This window comes from Oncorhynchus kisutch, linkage group LG5 (assembly GCF_002021735.2).
Source record: "Oncorhynchus kisutch isolate 150728-3 linkage group LG5, Okis_V2, whole genome shotgun sequence".
Lineage (NCBI taxonomy): Eukaryota > Metazoa > Chordata > Actinopteri > Salmoniformes > Salmonidae > Oncorhynchus > Oncorhynchus kisutch.
The window spans coordinates 10,876,570-10,891,792 of record NC_034178.2 but is presented as its reverse complement, the minus strand read 5'-3'; the positions used below and the strand labels follow the sequence as shown (position 1 = coordinate 10,891,792).

At 40.9% G+C, this 15,223-nt stretch overlaps 2 protein-coding genes across 3 annotated transcripts; both read right to left on the bottom strand.

The window, feature by feature from the left end:
* Positions 1-77: 77 nt before the first annotated feature.
* Positions 78-5,626, bottom strand: LOC109878187 (cytochrome P450 20A1). The gene is made up of 13 exons (XM_031824446.1): positions 5,413-5,626; positions 5,001-5,050; positions 4,560-4,726; positions 3,971-4,116; positions 3,378-3,545; positions 3,195-3,273; positions 2,360-2,472; positions 2,152-2,206; positions 1,859-1,979; positions 1,435-1,546; positions 1,224-1,288; positions 1,043-1,132; positions 78-844 (listed from the first exon to the last, which is right to left on the bottom strand). The coding sequence occupies exons 1-13, from the start codon at positions 5,482-5,484 to the stop codon at positions 694-696; spliced, it is 1,389 nt and encodes a 462-aa protein (XP_031680306.1). The 5' UTR covers positions 5,485-5,626; the 3' UTR covers positions 78-693.
* Positions 5,627-8,041: 2,415 nt separating this feature from the next.
* On the bottom strand, positions 8,042-14,889 carry LOC109878203 (transmembrane protein 237B-like). 2 transcript variants are annotated; one of them, XM_020470443.2, is made up of 14 exons: positions 14,694-14,889; positions 14,420-14,461; positions 13,167-13,198; positions 13,035-13,048; positions 12,855-12,926; positions 12,479-12,616; positions 10,941-11,040; positions 10,433-10,590; positions 10,046-10,169; positions 9,727-9,918; positions 9,350-9,423; positions 9,109-9,196; positions 8,792-8,913; positions 8,042-8,286 (listed from the first exon to the last, which is right to left on the bottom strand). In XM_020470443.2, exons 1-14 carry the CDS (start codon positions 14,712-14,714, stop codon positions 8,222-8,224), a joined length of 1,242 nt encoding a protein of 413 aa, XP_020326032.1. In that variant the 5' UTR covers positions 14,715-14,889; the 3' UTR covers positions 8,042-8,221. The 2 variants fall into 2 exon arrangements, with proteins under 2 accessions (XP_020326032.1, XP_020326033.1); XM_020470444.2 differs by having other exon boundaries at positions 12,479-12,613.
* Between the last annotated feature and the right edge of the window lie 334 nt (positions 14,890-15,223).

The following is a 15,223-nucleotide window of genomic DNA, read 5'->3' as shown; positions in this document are numbered from 1 at the left end:
TTTACATTGTGACTGGTGTAAATTATGAGAAAACCTCAAGATTATGTTTTGAAAGGAAACAATAGCACCTGGAAAAAGGCTGTTAATAATATTTTTTTTTATTTTAAACAACCACTGCTAATGTAGCGAAACAGGGCTGGGGATTGAACCAGAGACCCTGCAGATACAGAGTGAGCACTTGTTGATAATAATGGCCAAGGTGGCAAGATATGCTCACAACAGTGGGGCTGCAACAAATGTGCAAAATATTATATTCCTATCCTAACACAAGAGTAGTGTAAACTTTATTTTAAAAATGAACTGTCAAAAATGCCATATATCTGGGGGAGTGGGGACCACGTGCTTTGGAAGGCAGTTCAGCTGGAATGTTGGTTTAAGGCAAGATTTAAGACAATACATCAATGGTCATGGAACTTGAAAAGATAGGTACTGATCCTCATATCGAAATAGGCAGAACAAAAAGCTACTTCAGGTGGTAGCTCAAATGACGAGTCGCCATTGGCAATGACTTGAGCTAATCAAAACCATGTTCAAGGGCTCACTGACAAATAGCCCTACAAAGTGCGCCATCATGTTTAAAGTTATTTTAACAGTTCCACTCGGTCTAGAATCTAGGCTAACTGACAAGCACCTTCCCAAATAACACAGTTCCTCTTCCACAGATGGAGTTTGAGTCAAATGTCCACTGTTAGTTTAGCTTCTTTTGCTCACAGTGATCCATGTGTCATCTTTAGGCGTTGACACCAGCTCAGATCTGGCCTCTACCACCTGTCCCTTTACCTGATGCAGCTTCAGTTGGCGCACTACAGTGCTGAGGACGACAGTGGCCACTGTGTACGCAAACCTGAAATGTGGCGAAATGGTGGTATAAAAAGTTAGTAACAAGCCCACGTCCTTCTTCTTTGCCTGGTGGTGACACTCCCTCTCCTTTCCTTTGATGTTGTCGAAGAAATATGGTAAAACTGTATAAGAAGTTGCTCCTGTGTAATTACAACTTAGTTAACCTCAAGTGCAAGCCACTATCCTTTCCCATCCCTGTTACCTCAGCTCAGGGCAGGCCTGGCTCCCTGAGAATCCAAGCAGAGAGAAGCTTTTGCTGGCTGAATCTTCTGTGAATCGATCTGGGTCAAACCTGGATGAACAAAGTGCAAGAATTCAAAATCGGTACCAAAAAATCCAGCAAAAATCGTCTCTTTAGTTGGCAAAAATACATATGAACAGACTTGTAGGGACGGCTCCAGGTGTCTGCATCCTGTAGGACTACCCCAAGGGCATAGATCACCAGTGTCTAAAAGAAACATAGGAATAAAGTGTTTTCATTATTCACTTTAAACTTCAAAATTTTGTTCATTTTACATCCACAAGCACTTGCTGACTGTGATAGTGAGATGTGGATAATAAAGGGACTAAGTAGGGAAGAGGAGAATAAGATACCTCTTTAGGAATAATGTGCTGATCGACTTTCCCTTCATTTTCCTGGAGCTGGGCTGCGATGGGCGTCAGTTTGGCTGTCCGCACAGTCTCGTTCAAAACCTGCTGGAAGTACCTATAGTATAGAAGATGCATTTGATAGGCATGATAAAATGTATCTATAAATATTCCTTGAAGACATGTCACCATGAGGATACCATGAGGATACCTGCCCCTTCTGCTGTGACCGACCAGGGTTCGAACCCGGGTGTCATGTGGGCCACAAGGCTGTTAGCCCCTGTTAGTTTAGGAATTAGCTCAGGAAGCTCACACCAGTCTTCAGGTCTCATATAAGGTACCCATCATGCAAGAGTGGATCTGAAACACCTCTATTACACTGCATCACATCGTTGATGTTATTTGGATGTCAGACAGAGTCAGAGGTTACCTGAGCTGTGGGATCTTATCCAGAGAAACAGGCTCAGAGCCCAGAACATCTTCCAGCTCCTGATGCAGCTTCTCCTGAACTTCCTCTGACGTAGACAGGAAGTGTACTGCCCAGATGCACACTGGGAAAATATTACAACCACAAAGAGAAACATCAACAGTTTGAGAGAAAGATTTTCTGACAGAATACTAACCAAATGAATGAATGTATTTGTTTAAATGATGATTGGATACACCATAAAAGCTGCAAGTTCTAACGTAGATAGGCATAATCTATTTATTACTAGTACTCACAATTAGCTGTGATGACACAACCTGCCAGTGTGAATACCATGCTGTCCTCCATCACCTACAAAAGAGAAACAATGAAAACAAGAATTCATTAAAACAAAAGTAGGATGAAAGTTTTATTTTCCTCTACATGTGAGTAACAGCAACAGGAGGCTCTATGCTCTGCCCCAATGAGCCTATTCTCCTTATAATCAAGGAATCTGTGCATCACCTGTCTATCTGTGAGGTTGGACTGGAGAAGAGCATCCACAAACGCTGTCTGGCTCCTTTGTCCTTTCCTGTCTTTAGCCACAGACATCAGCACTGTTTCCATTTCTGCCAGTGCTGTAAACAAACATAATGTACTTAGCATGAAGACAGAGAATTTATACACATAGGGAGATACTCTAACAATCTCTTTTTTATTTCAGATACATTCAGTAAGGAAGTGGAAGTTCTCTTAAAACCTGTCTAGGACTGGGGTTCCACTAGAGGAACCAACAGCCAATGAAATTGTAGGGCGTCAAATACAAATCAACAGAAATCTCATAAATCTCATTTATCAAACATACAAGTATTAGGCACCATTTTAAAGGTAAAATTCTCGTTAATCCAGCCACAGTATCTGATTTAAAAAATGCTTTACAGCGAAAGCTCCACAAACAATTATGTTAGGTCACCACCAACTCACAGAAAAACCCAGCCATTTTTCCAGCCAAAGAGAGGAGTCACAAAAAGAACAAATAGAGATCAAATTAATCACTAACCTTTGATGATCTTCATCAGATGACACTCATAGGACTTCATGTTACGCAACACATGTATGTTTTGTTCGGTAAATTTCATATTTATATCCAAAAATCTTATTTTACATTGGCGTGTTAGGTTCAGTAGTTCCAAAACATGCAGTGATATTGCAGAGAGCCACATAAATTCACAGAAATACTCATAATAAATGTTGATGAAAATACAACTATTATACATGGAACTTTAGATACCTGTACATCTGAGCATTAAGGAGAAGTGTAACAAATATGATCCATAGCAGTGAACTAGTTCTCACTCACCGCTCTCATAGTGTTCCTTTCTGATGGAGCTCTTCTCCATGGAACCGTCCAAATAGCCTTTTCCGATCTCTGACCAGATCTGATAAGTAAAGGGAATTATCAGTGAAAATCTGCAAACAACACAGGTCGTAATGGGCATCTTTTCACAAGAAACGGTGACTTTAAATGTGACTGCTCACTCACTGCCTCATGGTTCTTTCGGAAGCCGATGACTTCAGCATCATTCCGGAAGCGGTCACCCAGAGCGAGTTGAGTGACAGCCTTCATGGCCAATCCTAGCAGATGGGCACAGAGGGGTGTGTGCTGGTCCTTAGGGAAAGACTTCCACTTCCCCACTAACTCCTCCACCAGCTAGAACAGGACAGAAAGGGTGGGAGGGAGACAGAGAGTGTGTGTGTCAATGGGAAAGAGGGATACCTAGTCAGTTGTCTAACTGAACGCATTCAACTGAAATGTGTCTTCTGCATTTAACGCAACCCCTCTGAATCAGATAGGTGTGGGGGGGCTGCCTTAATCGATATCCACATCTTCCGCGCCCGGGCAGAACAACAGATTTTTACCTTGTCAGCTCAGGGATTCGATCCAGCAACCTTCCAGTTACTGGCCCAACAATCTAACTACTAGGCTACCAAACTTTAACATCCCAGGGAAGTGAGCACAAAAAGCTTTTGAGTAAACAAATACTAAATGGATACACAAAAACATAAGAAAGTATTGCAGAATACTACAGCCAAATATTAAAAACTGCCAAATGAGCCATTGTGTAAGAGGCAAACCTTCAGCAGCAGGGGAAAGTTTTCCTTCAGGGTGTTGTTGACGGCACTCTCATACAACTTCTTCCTCATTACAGCCTCTGTGGCCCCTCCACCCATTCCTGACCGGTACCCTAGCAACGACTTCAGCATTGTCTCAAATGAGTCCGCTACAAAGTAAGGATAGAAGATGTCACAGTGGAAAACATGTTACTGTTTCTTAATTTCAAAACAACACTGTACATGTAAAACAGAAATCACCTGAATCTGTTACAACGTCTATCTATACCTGCATTCCACTCAGGTGATTTCTGCAATCGTTGCATGCATTTTTTATTTTTTTTAACCTTTATTTAACCAGGCAAGTCAGTTAAGAACACATTCTTATTTTCAATGACGGCCTGGGAACAGTGGGTTAACTGCCTGTTCAGGGGCAGAACGACAGATTTGTACCTTGTCAGCTCGGGGGTTTGAACTCACAACCTTCCGGTTACTAGTCCAACGCTCTAACCACTAGGCTACCCTGCCGCCCCATTTTAAGTGGTATGTTAGTAGGGACAGAGCACCTGTTTCCTTTTCCTCCCAATAGTTTCCCTCCCTCCTCAGTACTCACTAGTCCTGTTGGGGTTGATGTGCTGCCGTAGCTGGTCCACTGAACCCAAGCTGACCACAGGGCGTCCTCCAAACCAGAAGGATGCCACAGGACCAAACTGTCCATGTAGACAAGCCAGGAACTCATGCAGACTTCCTTGGTTCACTATGTCTTGTATATTTCCATCCCTAGATTAAGAGAATGAGACAAACAAACGAATATGAACCTAGGTCAGGCCAGGGCCCGTATCCAGAAAACTTCTCAGTGTATGTGTGCTGATCTAGGATCAGTTTTTCCGTTTATTTGGAGATGAATAGACAGGGGGATCTGATTCTGGATCAGTACTCCTACAGAGACGGTTTATAAATACAGGCTCAGGTCAAGTGTGGTGACCTTACCTGGGTGCTAAAGAGAGACAGTACTTAGAAAGTTGTAAAACACATCTGGTCATAGGCTACTCACTTCTCTTCTGTAGGGTTGAGACCTGGTATACCAGAAGCACTTCTTGATGACTTGATAAAAAAATGAATCAAGCATGTTACTTTCAGTTTCAAGAGAGACATAGCATAAAGTAAACATGACAATAAATGGTGTGGGGTTTACATATTCTAAGTCCATGGCAGTAACCTCCAAAAACTTGAGCTTTGAAAAAAACATTTGTCCACTCCTTTGCCATATGTTCTACAATTCACTTAAACTGCTGAAACATTTGAGTACTAAAAGGTAGATACATTAAATGTCCAGGGATTTGTTTAACTGTCATGTCCCTGTAAAACTGTGCACAGAGTTATCAGTTTACACGTAGCTAGTAATGATATGGGTGGATATACGATGTTACAAATATTGGCTGATATAAGCACAGGCATTGACTTACTGGATACAAATAGAGGACTGCACCGACCAGAATGATGACAAAAGTCACTGCAAATATTGCAAAGTCCAGCATGTTTGCTGATGTTACTCAAAAAAACCGTTTAGATAGATAGCTAAAGAAATACTATGCATACAGTATAGCGACCACGTCTACGGTAGACTCATCACTCCGTGTTCTACTGCAAAGCCTGCACAGTCAGTGAGGCTAGAGCAATGCATCTCAGAGCGCATGGCTAAATCAGAATGCACAGAAGCAGATCAAATCTAACTACAAAACGTTTAGTAGTTTTGGGGAGGAAGCAATGGTCCATTTCCCAAAATTATGAACAGCACACTTATATTCTGGACAATGACAAAAGTGTCTGTAGATCATAAGTACGAGAGCAGATAGAGGAGAGCAGATACAGTTTTAGTATCTTAATTTGATCACCCTGTTGCAAGAGAACACTTGTAGTGTATTTTAGGCTTAAAAAGGCTTCTGAAGTTTGTAATATTTCCACTTTAAAACTTCTGACTTGATTTTCCCTTACAATAAAAAATGAAATAAATAAACCCCTACAAAAATGGCCATTAATTATAACCCACATCAGTGGCGATTTTAGCATGTAAATCTCCGTGTGACAAAAAAAAAATCATATGTGGGATGCATGCCAGCAAAGCAACTACACAACACAACACTAAACAGTACATTGATTGCACTATACAACTGCGGAGCCTAGTCAGGCCGCGAAACAGTTCTTTCAGCCTCATTTATTGCCTTTAAAAAAAAACATAGCTGATATGGCTGACTTTCTTAAACAAATGTGGTTTCTACTGACATTTGAGATGTACAAACTATTGCATAAGAGGCAATCCGTAATTTCGATTGAGACATTCATGAGCGAGCTAGGACTGACATAGTCATTATAACTATTTGTTCAGCACTTTTGGAAATGTACAGCACAGATTCAAAACATGGGCCGTTCTTACAGTGTTCTCCCTGTACACCAAGTCAGAACCTGCAGGATAAATACAGGGGGCATATAAGCAGACAATGAGAGCTCTTACAATATTTGATGATTACATTTCTCAAAAACAGGCTATAGGCTACATATAGGCTACACGACATAACTCATACGTACAACACATCTCAAAACTAATGGTTTTTATCGCCTGGAACTTTTGGAAAAGAAGCTTCTTTCCACCATGCTGTTCTGTTCATAAAGGGATTACTAACTTTACCCTCATTTAATAATGAAGAACTGCTATTGGGTAAACAATCTACTTGTGAATAAAATTGAATCCCCCGTCCTACAATGAATGTCAAGACGATTATGACAATATTTATTTTCAAATGTCACGGTTATTGTCCATCATTGTCGGTTACACAACTATACGATTTTTGTGACAGCCTTAGTTCCAGTGGTCTGGTTTAATTGTGTGGTATTGTGTGGTATAAAGAGCCTTCAGAATGTATTTACACTCCTTGACTTTTTCCTAAATACATTGTTACGATTAAGTTGAGGTTTTTGTGTCCCTGGCCTACACACAATAGCCTATAATGTCAATGTGGAATTGTTTTTTGAAATGTATACTAATTAATAAAAATTGAAAGCTGTAATATCTTGAGTCAGTAAGTATTCAACCCCTTTGTTATGGCAAGCCTAAATAAGTTCAGGAGTAAAAATCTGCTTAAAAGTCACATAAGTTGCATGGACTCTGTATGCAATAAGTGTTTAACATGATTTTTGAATGACTACCTCATCTCTGTATCCCACACATACAATTATCTGTAACGTCCCTCAGTCGAGCAGTGAACTTCAAACAGATTCAATCACAATGACTAGGGAGGTTTTCCAATGCCTCGCAAAGAAGGGCACCTATTGGTAGATGGTAGGTATAAATAAAAAGCAGATATTGAATATCCCTTTGCACATAAAGTTATTAATTATACTTTGGCTGGTGTATCAATACACCCAGTCACTATACAGATGCAGGTGTCCTTACTAACTCAGTTGCCAGAGAGGAAGGAAACCTCTCAGGGATTTCACCATGAGGCCAATTGTGACTTTAAAACAGTTAGAATTTAACAGCTGTGATAGAAAACTGAGAATGGATCAACAACACTGTAGTTACTCCACAATACTAACCTAATTGACAGTGAAAAGAAGGAAACCTGTACAGAATACAAGTATTCCAAACATGTATCCGGTTTGCAACAAGGCACTAAAGTAATACTGCAAAAAATGTTGCAAAGCAATTAACTTTTTGTCCTGAAGTGTTGTGTTTAGGGCAAATCCAACAACACATTACTGAGTACCACTCTACATATTTTCAAGCATAGTGGTAGCTGCATCATGTTATGGGTATGCATGTAATCATTAAAGACTGGGGACTTTTTCCAGAGAAAAAAAAAAATCTACGGAATGGGCACAGGCAAAAGTTGAGAAAAACCTGATTTCAATCTTCTTTCCACCACCTCCTAGGTGGCTAAGTTACAGTTGAATACTTTCTGAAGGCACTCTATTTAATGTGATATATATATATATATAAATAAAAGAAGACACAGCCATGCTCTTTCAGGTCAATACACTATAATGTATGTAGTGTATGTTTGGTTTAAAGTCCCCAAAATGACATTTAGAAGCATCTCAGTGGGGTAACATTTTTATTATTTCCAATGGTAACCAATACATTTGACAAAACAAGCACACTTTCGGGTCATACAAAAATAAACGGATTATTGCCACAAACAACATGTATATTTTGTGTTGGCTGATAAAATACGGTACAAAAAAAGATGTGCGAGCAAAAATTGAAACAAATATTCCTCAAGTAGACATTTCTGATTTCTCCTCTGGTCTCAAGGACTCGATCTCCATAGCCATTAGGAACCCTGGTTTGGATATAGAGAGATTGGAAGCCCATGTTATTTCTAAAGGCACCTGACATACAACGCTTTTATACACATGAAAAATGAAAACACATCTCTGAAGGGAATCTAACATGTGTGTCATTAGGTAAGGTTGCTGAGTATGTGTACAATCCAGTCAAATTGCTGTGGTCTGTCTGAGGTGCTTTGTCCCTTCTAGTAATTGTATATTTATGGTGTATACAATTTCAGTATGGTGTATACAAAACATATTAAACCATATATATAGATAAGTATTTAGAGCGCGGTAACATATAGAACTGAGCATGTCAACAATGTCGGTCGCAATATATGTACGCCTGAGTAGGTGTTGTTGTTTTCAGTAGTCTTTTTTCTTTCGTCTCTTAATTGTGACTGTTGTGCAGTAAGTCTTTGTCAATGTCATGCGGAACTACGTCTGCGGAAATGTTAAGTTGCTGTTTGTTTAATTAAATCTACAAAAAAACAAATAAAAAAACTTCATCCTCACCTTCGGTGTAATCCATCTCAGGCCTGGCGGAGATGAAGATCCAGGCCATTCCCACCAGCACAGCCACCACCAGGTTCACTATGATCCACGGGTTCAGGATCTGTTGCTCTGACCCAGGAGGCCTGGAGAGGGGAGGGGGTTGTAAAAGTCACAATGCTTTTTTGGCTGGAGTCAGAGGAACAGAAGAAAAGGGTCTTCTCTTCTCTCTGACTCCCAACAGTGATATTGCTGAGTAGGATAATCAATATACAAGAACTAACTTAGTTCAACATGTGACATGTTAATATCAGGACAATAAAAACAGTTAGTTAGCACACCATAAGGTCTCGTTAGCACTGGGGTACAGGTTGATGCGGTCACTGGTCATCTGCTGGCTGAGAGAGAGGACCAGAGCTGAGAAGTACACTGCAGGAGGAGAGGGAAAGTTACTTCAGTGAAATGACCATTTGTCAAGGCCAGAGAGACATAGTGCTTGCTGGGCTGGCTGCATCATATACAGGTTGGCTCCGTCTGTCCTGAATGAATTGAGTAACATGCTGTAAAGATGTTTTCACTCACAGAAAGAGGCTAGAGCAACTGGGTCCAGGGTGACAAACTCTCTCATAGCCATGGCGCCTTTGGCCAGATTCACCCTGAAATGGAAAGAGAATGAGTCTACACGCACACACACACACACACAGGGGAAGGACGGGGCACACTGGGGTTTGTTGTAAAATGTGCAAGCCTGTAGCTAGAGAAAGGAGATGTGTGTGTCTGTGTATGTGTTTGTGAGGGGGTCCATTGATGGAACAGAACGAGTGTGTTGTATACATACACACACAAACACCTCCTAGCTCTAGCCACAGGCTTCCATATTTTCACAACAATGGCCACATTTATTTTGGGCCTGACCCAAAATAACAAAAAATGTGCCACACAGACACCCACCTCCTTACCTGTCAAAGGCTGACACAGTGCTTATAGCCAGTAGCAGGTAGAAGAGAGACTGTGCAGGGTAGGCCAGGCTGTGGTACTGCTGCAGTAGGTTAGGCAGAGTAGTGAGATGTTTTCCTGCCAGGGCATAGATCACTATGATGTTCCACACTGCATAGCCTGCTAGGAAGCCGTGGCAGAACAGCCCTATCCCCCTGTATATTAGAGATAGAGAGAAGTGATATAGAGGGAACATTCACTCACACACACACACACACACAGGTAGACTCACACATGCACAAATACACTGTTTTTCAAACAGACACCTGCACACACACACACCTGAAGCCACCATGTACCCTAACAGACACATCCTTGGTGGTCCACATCTGCTGGATGTCCACGAAGTTGTCCACCTGATCGCTGGGCTTCGGTCTGTCTGACCGATCGGCCGCTTGAAACCTCTCTGAGAGTTAAACAACACATTATCCAACATAGAAGACAGGACACACAAGGATGTCCAAATAATTCATAAAAGGCCAATTTTTCCAGACACAGAAACAAGACTAGTCCTCGAACCAAGTAAGGCTTCCAATAGAGGTTTTACATTGCAATTGTTTCATAGTCCAGGACTAGGTTTATTCATCTGTGTCCTGGAAACGAACCTATACTCTTAAACTCTACCATGTACAGCTAACATAAAATAACAGAAGGAAGGGGGACACTCACTGCTCCTCTCGACAAACACCTTCCCCACAGGCTGGCTCTGTCCCAGGGGAGCAGAGAACAGGGAATGCTGCGGGATGGGTGGCTGAGCGTCTGTGATGATGTCATCGTCCTCGACATCAAGCTCGTTGACGTACTGTGTCTCGGACACTTTCGACTTCCTAGGGAGTGACAAATCTAAGTCTATATTCTGTACATATGAACGAGCGATGTCAGAGCGGAACGGACTAAGATACAGTAGAATAGTATAGAAAACAGTATATATGTATGAGATAAGTAATGCCAGATATGTAAACATTATTAAGTGAATGAGATACAGTAGAATAATATAGAAAACAGTATATACAAATGAGATGAGTAATGCCAGATATGTAAACATTATTAAGTGAATGAGATACAGTAGAATAATATAGAAAACAGTATATACAAATGAGATGAGTAATCCAGATGTGTAAACATTAAGTGACTAAGATACCATAGAATAGATAGTACATCTTTTAGTGTCTCTTACTTCTTCCTCTTGGGTTTTTTGGTCACTTCTTCCCCTGCCTCGGCTGTGTTCTGGACCAGTCCATCCCCGTTCACCAGGTCAGCCTGGTCATCCTCCAGATCTGAGACACAAACAAGCGAACGAACAACGCTCCAAATGTAACTTAATACATTTCACAAATACAGTAAGTACAACTATAACATATAGCCTTTAAATGGTTATGGTAAAACAGAACGGAATGTATTGAATATAAGTGGAATATATTTTTAACCATGCAGAAGTGATAGAAGAAATAATACACAAACAAGATCATGTTTGAGTTACAAATGTAGGAAGAGTAGGTATATGGTTCCCCTGAGGCCTGCTGTTTACCTATAGCCAGGCATGTTGTTTACCTATAGTCAGGCATGTTGTTTACCTATAGCCAGGCATGTTGTTTACCTATAGCCAGACATGAAGTTTACCTATAGCCAGACATGAAGTTTACCTATAGCCAGACATGAAGTTTACCTATAGCCAGACATGAAGTTTACCTATAGCCAGACATGAAGTTTACCTATAGCCAGACATGAAGTTTACCTATAGCCAGACATGAAGTTTACCTATAGCCAGACATGAAGTTTACCTATAGCCAGACATGAAGTTTACCTATAGCCAGACATGAAGTTTACCTATAGCCAGACATGAAGTTTACCTATAGCCAGACATGAAGTTTACCTATAGCCAGACATGAAGTTTACCTATAGCCAGACATGAAGTTTACCTATAGCCAGACATGAAGTTTACCTATAGCCAGACATGAAGTTTACCTATAGCCAGACATGAAGTTTACCTATAGCCAGACATGAAGTTTACCTATAGCCAGACATGAAGTTTACCTATAGCCAGACATGAAGTTTACCTATAGCCAGACATGAAGTTTACCTATAGCCAGACATGAAGTTTACCTATAGCCAGACATGAAGTTTACCTACAGTCAGACATGAAGTTTACCTACAGTCAGACATGAAGTTTACCTACAGTCAGGCATGAAGTTTACCTATAGCCAGACATGAAGTTTACCTAGAGTCAGACATGAAGTTTACCTATAGTCAGGCATGTTGTTTACCTATAGTCAGATATGTTGTTTACCTATAGTCAGACATGAAGTTTACCTATAGTCAGGCATGTTGTTTACCTAGTCAGATATGTTTACCTATAGTCAGATATGTTGTTTACCTATAGTCAGACATGAAGTTTACCTATAGTCAGGCATGAAGTTTACCTATAGTCAGGCATGTTGTTTACCTAGTCAGATATGTTGTTTACCTAGTCAGATATGTTGTTTACCTATAGTCAGATATGTTGTTTACCTATAGTCAGATATGTTGTTTACCTATAGTCAGATATGTTGTTTACCTATAGTCAGATATGTTGTTTACCTATAGTCAGATATGTTGTTTACCTATAGTCAGATATGTTGTTTACCTATAGTCGGGCATGTTGTTTACCTATAGTCAGATATGTTGTTTACCTATAGTCAGATATGTTGTTTACCTATAGTCAGATATATTGTTTACCTACGGTCGCTGCCTTTTTCTTCTTCTTCCTTCTCTGTGGTGCAGCTTCCTGCGACTCGGGGGTCAAGGCCTGGATGACCTCAGATGACCTACGACTGCTCAGGCCCCCCATCTGGGCCATCTCCACCCCTGGGTCTGCTGCACATACAAACAACACAACTCTCTTATTATATACTTGAGGTGTACTTACTATGTGGTTCAAGTCATTGCTGGTACTTTAACAGTTTATACATTACTATTTGACAGTGGAATGCAAGCTTAATAACTAATTGATAGCTTGAAACTTAAAGGCAAGGTGCTTCCAAAATTTGGAACAACGTTGTTCACCAGCAGTTCAACAGAAGGAGCTCCAGAGAACTATTCCTTTTCCACCCACCCTCTGGGCTTTCAACACCATCCACCTGACTCTTTGACTTTTTCCTCTTGCTTTTAGGGACCGGCATCTCATCTACATAGGAGACAAAACAGGTTAAGAAAACTATATCCAAGCCAGCAGCACCAACCTAAATTCAACAGATAAATTATCTATTACAACATCCATCTGAAGGCAACTCACCACCTGTATCTTGACTTCATGCAGTTGTTCAAATGCCACACATAAAAAAGGGAAAGAGAGAGCGTGAGAGATGTTCTGCTGGGATAAATGAGTTGAAACAGTATCACAACAGCATAAGGAGGCGAGACTCACCTTGACATGGGGGGCAGGGCACGCTGTCCACGCTTAAAGAGGACACGGAAGAAGAGAATGAGGCTTGGCATCTTACATAACTCCTTCAAGATTAGTTCATATACTTCATTATTTAAAAAAAAATGTTTACCTTTATTTAACTAGGCAAGTCAGTTAAGAACAAATTCTTATTTACAATGACTGCCTACACCCTCGGCCGAACCCTCCCCTAACCCAGACGATGCTGGGCCAATTGTACGCCGCACTAAGGGACTCCCAATCACGGCCGGTTGTGACACAGACTGGGAACGAACCAGGGACCGTTGTGACGCCTCTAGCACTGCAGTGCCTTAGACCGCTGCACTCTCAGGAGGCCCTCAATCCATACATGGCAATAGATAAGAACATAGGGGAACCAAGGAACAATGGAACCAAGCAAGTGGTTGTACAAAGCTCTCTCCAAAACTTGCTTTCAAAGTAGATAACACTCCCAGTCTCAAACAGTAAATTTCTCCAATTGATCTTAACAATAAAATCCTCCAAAACCTGGACTCAGAAAAGAGAGTCCTTTTCATACAGTGAGAAGATCCAATAGTACCATGGCCCGGTTTCCCAAAACTAGGCCCACGACTGTGTATGAGAGAACTTACCGAGAGTTGTTTTCTCACCATTACATCCAAGAATTAGGAAGGGCTCTGGGGATATTCCTGTGCCACAGACTTGCTGACACGGCCTAATCCTGGGCTAAATCTGCAGTAGGCATCTGCCAAGGTACTGGAATACCAACCAATCAAGGCATAGATCAGATCAGACTATTCAGACCTGAGGGATTTGTCCCCTTGAGGTATGAAGTGAAGAAGACCCTCAACAAAAATAGCCTACACCTTTATTGATGTAATAATTTGGTGTAAGAACAATGTTGATGATTATTAGGGCCATATTTTATTTCCCTCCCATATTGGGCCGCCGTTTTGAAGTGACATTAGCTACATCCACCTCTTCATGGTGTTGTTGACCTTTGCTCCTAATGCTGTATGGTTCTGCAGCAAGGTCCCTGTCACACCCTCTGCTTTGTTGTTGGGCCCTCTGCAGGTTGCTGAGTGCAGAAACCAGAGAGACCTATGGAAACTGGCTGTCTGAGAGCAGTCTTTTGACTGGGCATGTGCTCATAGGCTACCAGTGTGCTGCATACTAGCTAGTTACAAGTCGAAATGCACTTAAGATGTATGATCGTGTAAGTGTAGTGCAGTATGCGCGGCTAATGGTAGTGGTACCTGTGGAAGAGGCGGGAGGTCCCTCCGTCGCGTGTTTTGTGCCTAAATAAATATTTTTGATTAAAAAACAGACTGCACACACTGGGCAACTGGAATATGAGAACAAATATATCACTCGTTATAACGAATTTATAGATAAATAGTTATAGCTAAGTAAGATATAGCAAAATGATAACTAGCTAACGTTAGTCGGCTAAATTAACTAGCACGTTTAAGATAGAGCATCCTTGTGTTCCGACCGTTACAAGATTAGCTAGCTAAACTAGCTACATACCTGGAATCCTCCTGTGTCCATTTCTGCGCGATACCCTTTTAAAACAGAACCCAGATAAGAACTAGATAGTTAGCTACCTAGCTGTTAAAACGTTTCGGGCGTGTAACGTTTGCATGTTGGTTGCAACGCTGTTTACCCGACCTTGCCATGACAGTGATTTTTAACTGAGAACACAAAAAGGAACTTCCTGTTTTCAAAATAAAAGCCTTCTGTCTTCTGCACTTGTTGACACAGAATGCCACACAAACACATATTCAAAAACACCTGTTCACACATAAAATGGTATTTAAAAAACAATTAGTAACAGTATAACATCATATCTTTTAGCATTATTCCAAATCCCATTATGTTACACTCTAAAGATATTCTGTATAATAATAGCCTGGAATTACAACCTGTGCTGAAGGTATCCTTCAGTATTATAAACTATAAAAATAGAGTCGCACACTCCATACATACACTCCCAGTCATTTATTGGGTAAATCACCAACGTTTCGGCATCACTGTGCCTTCTTCAGGGTGAATTTACT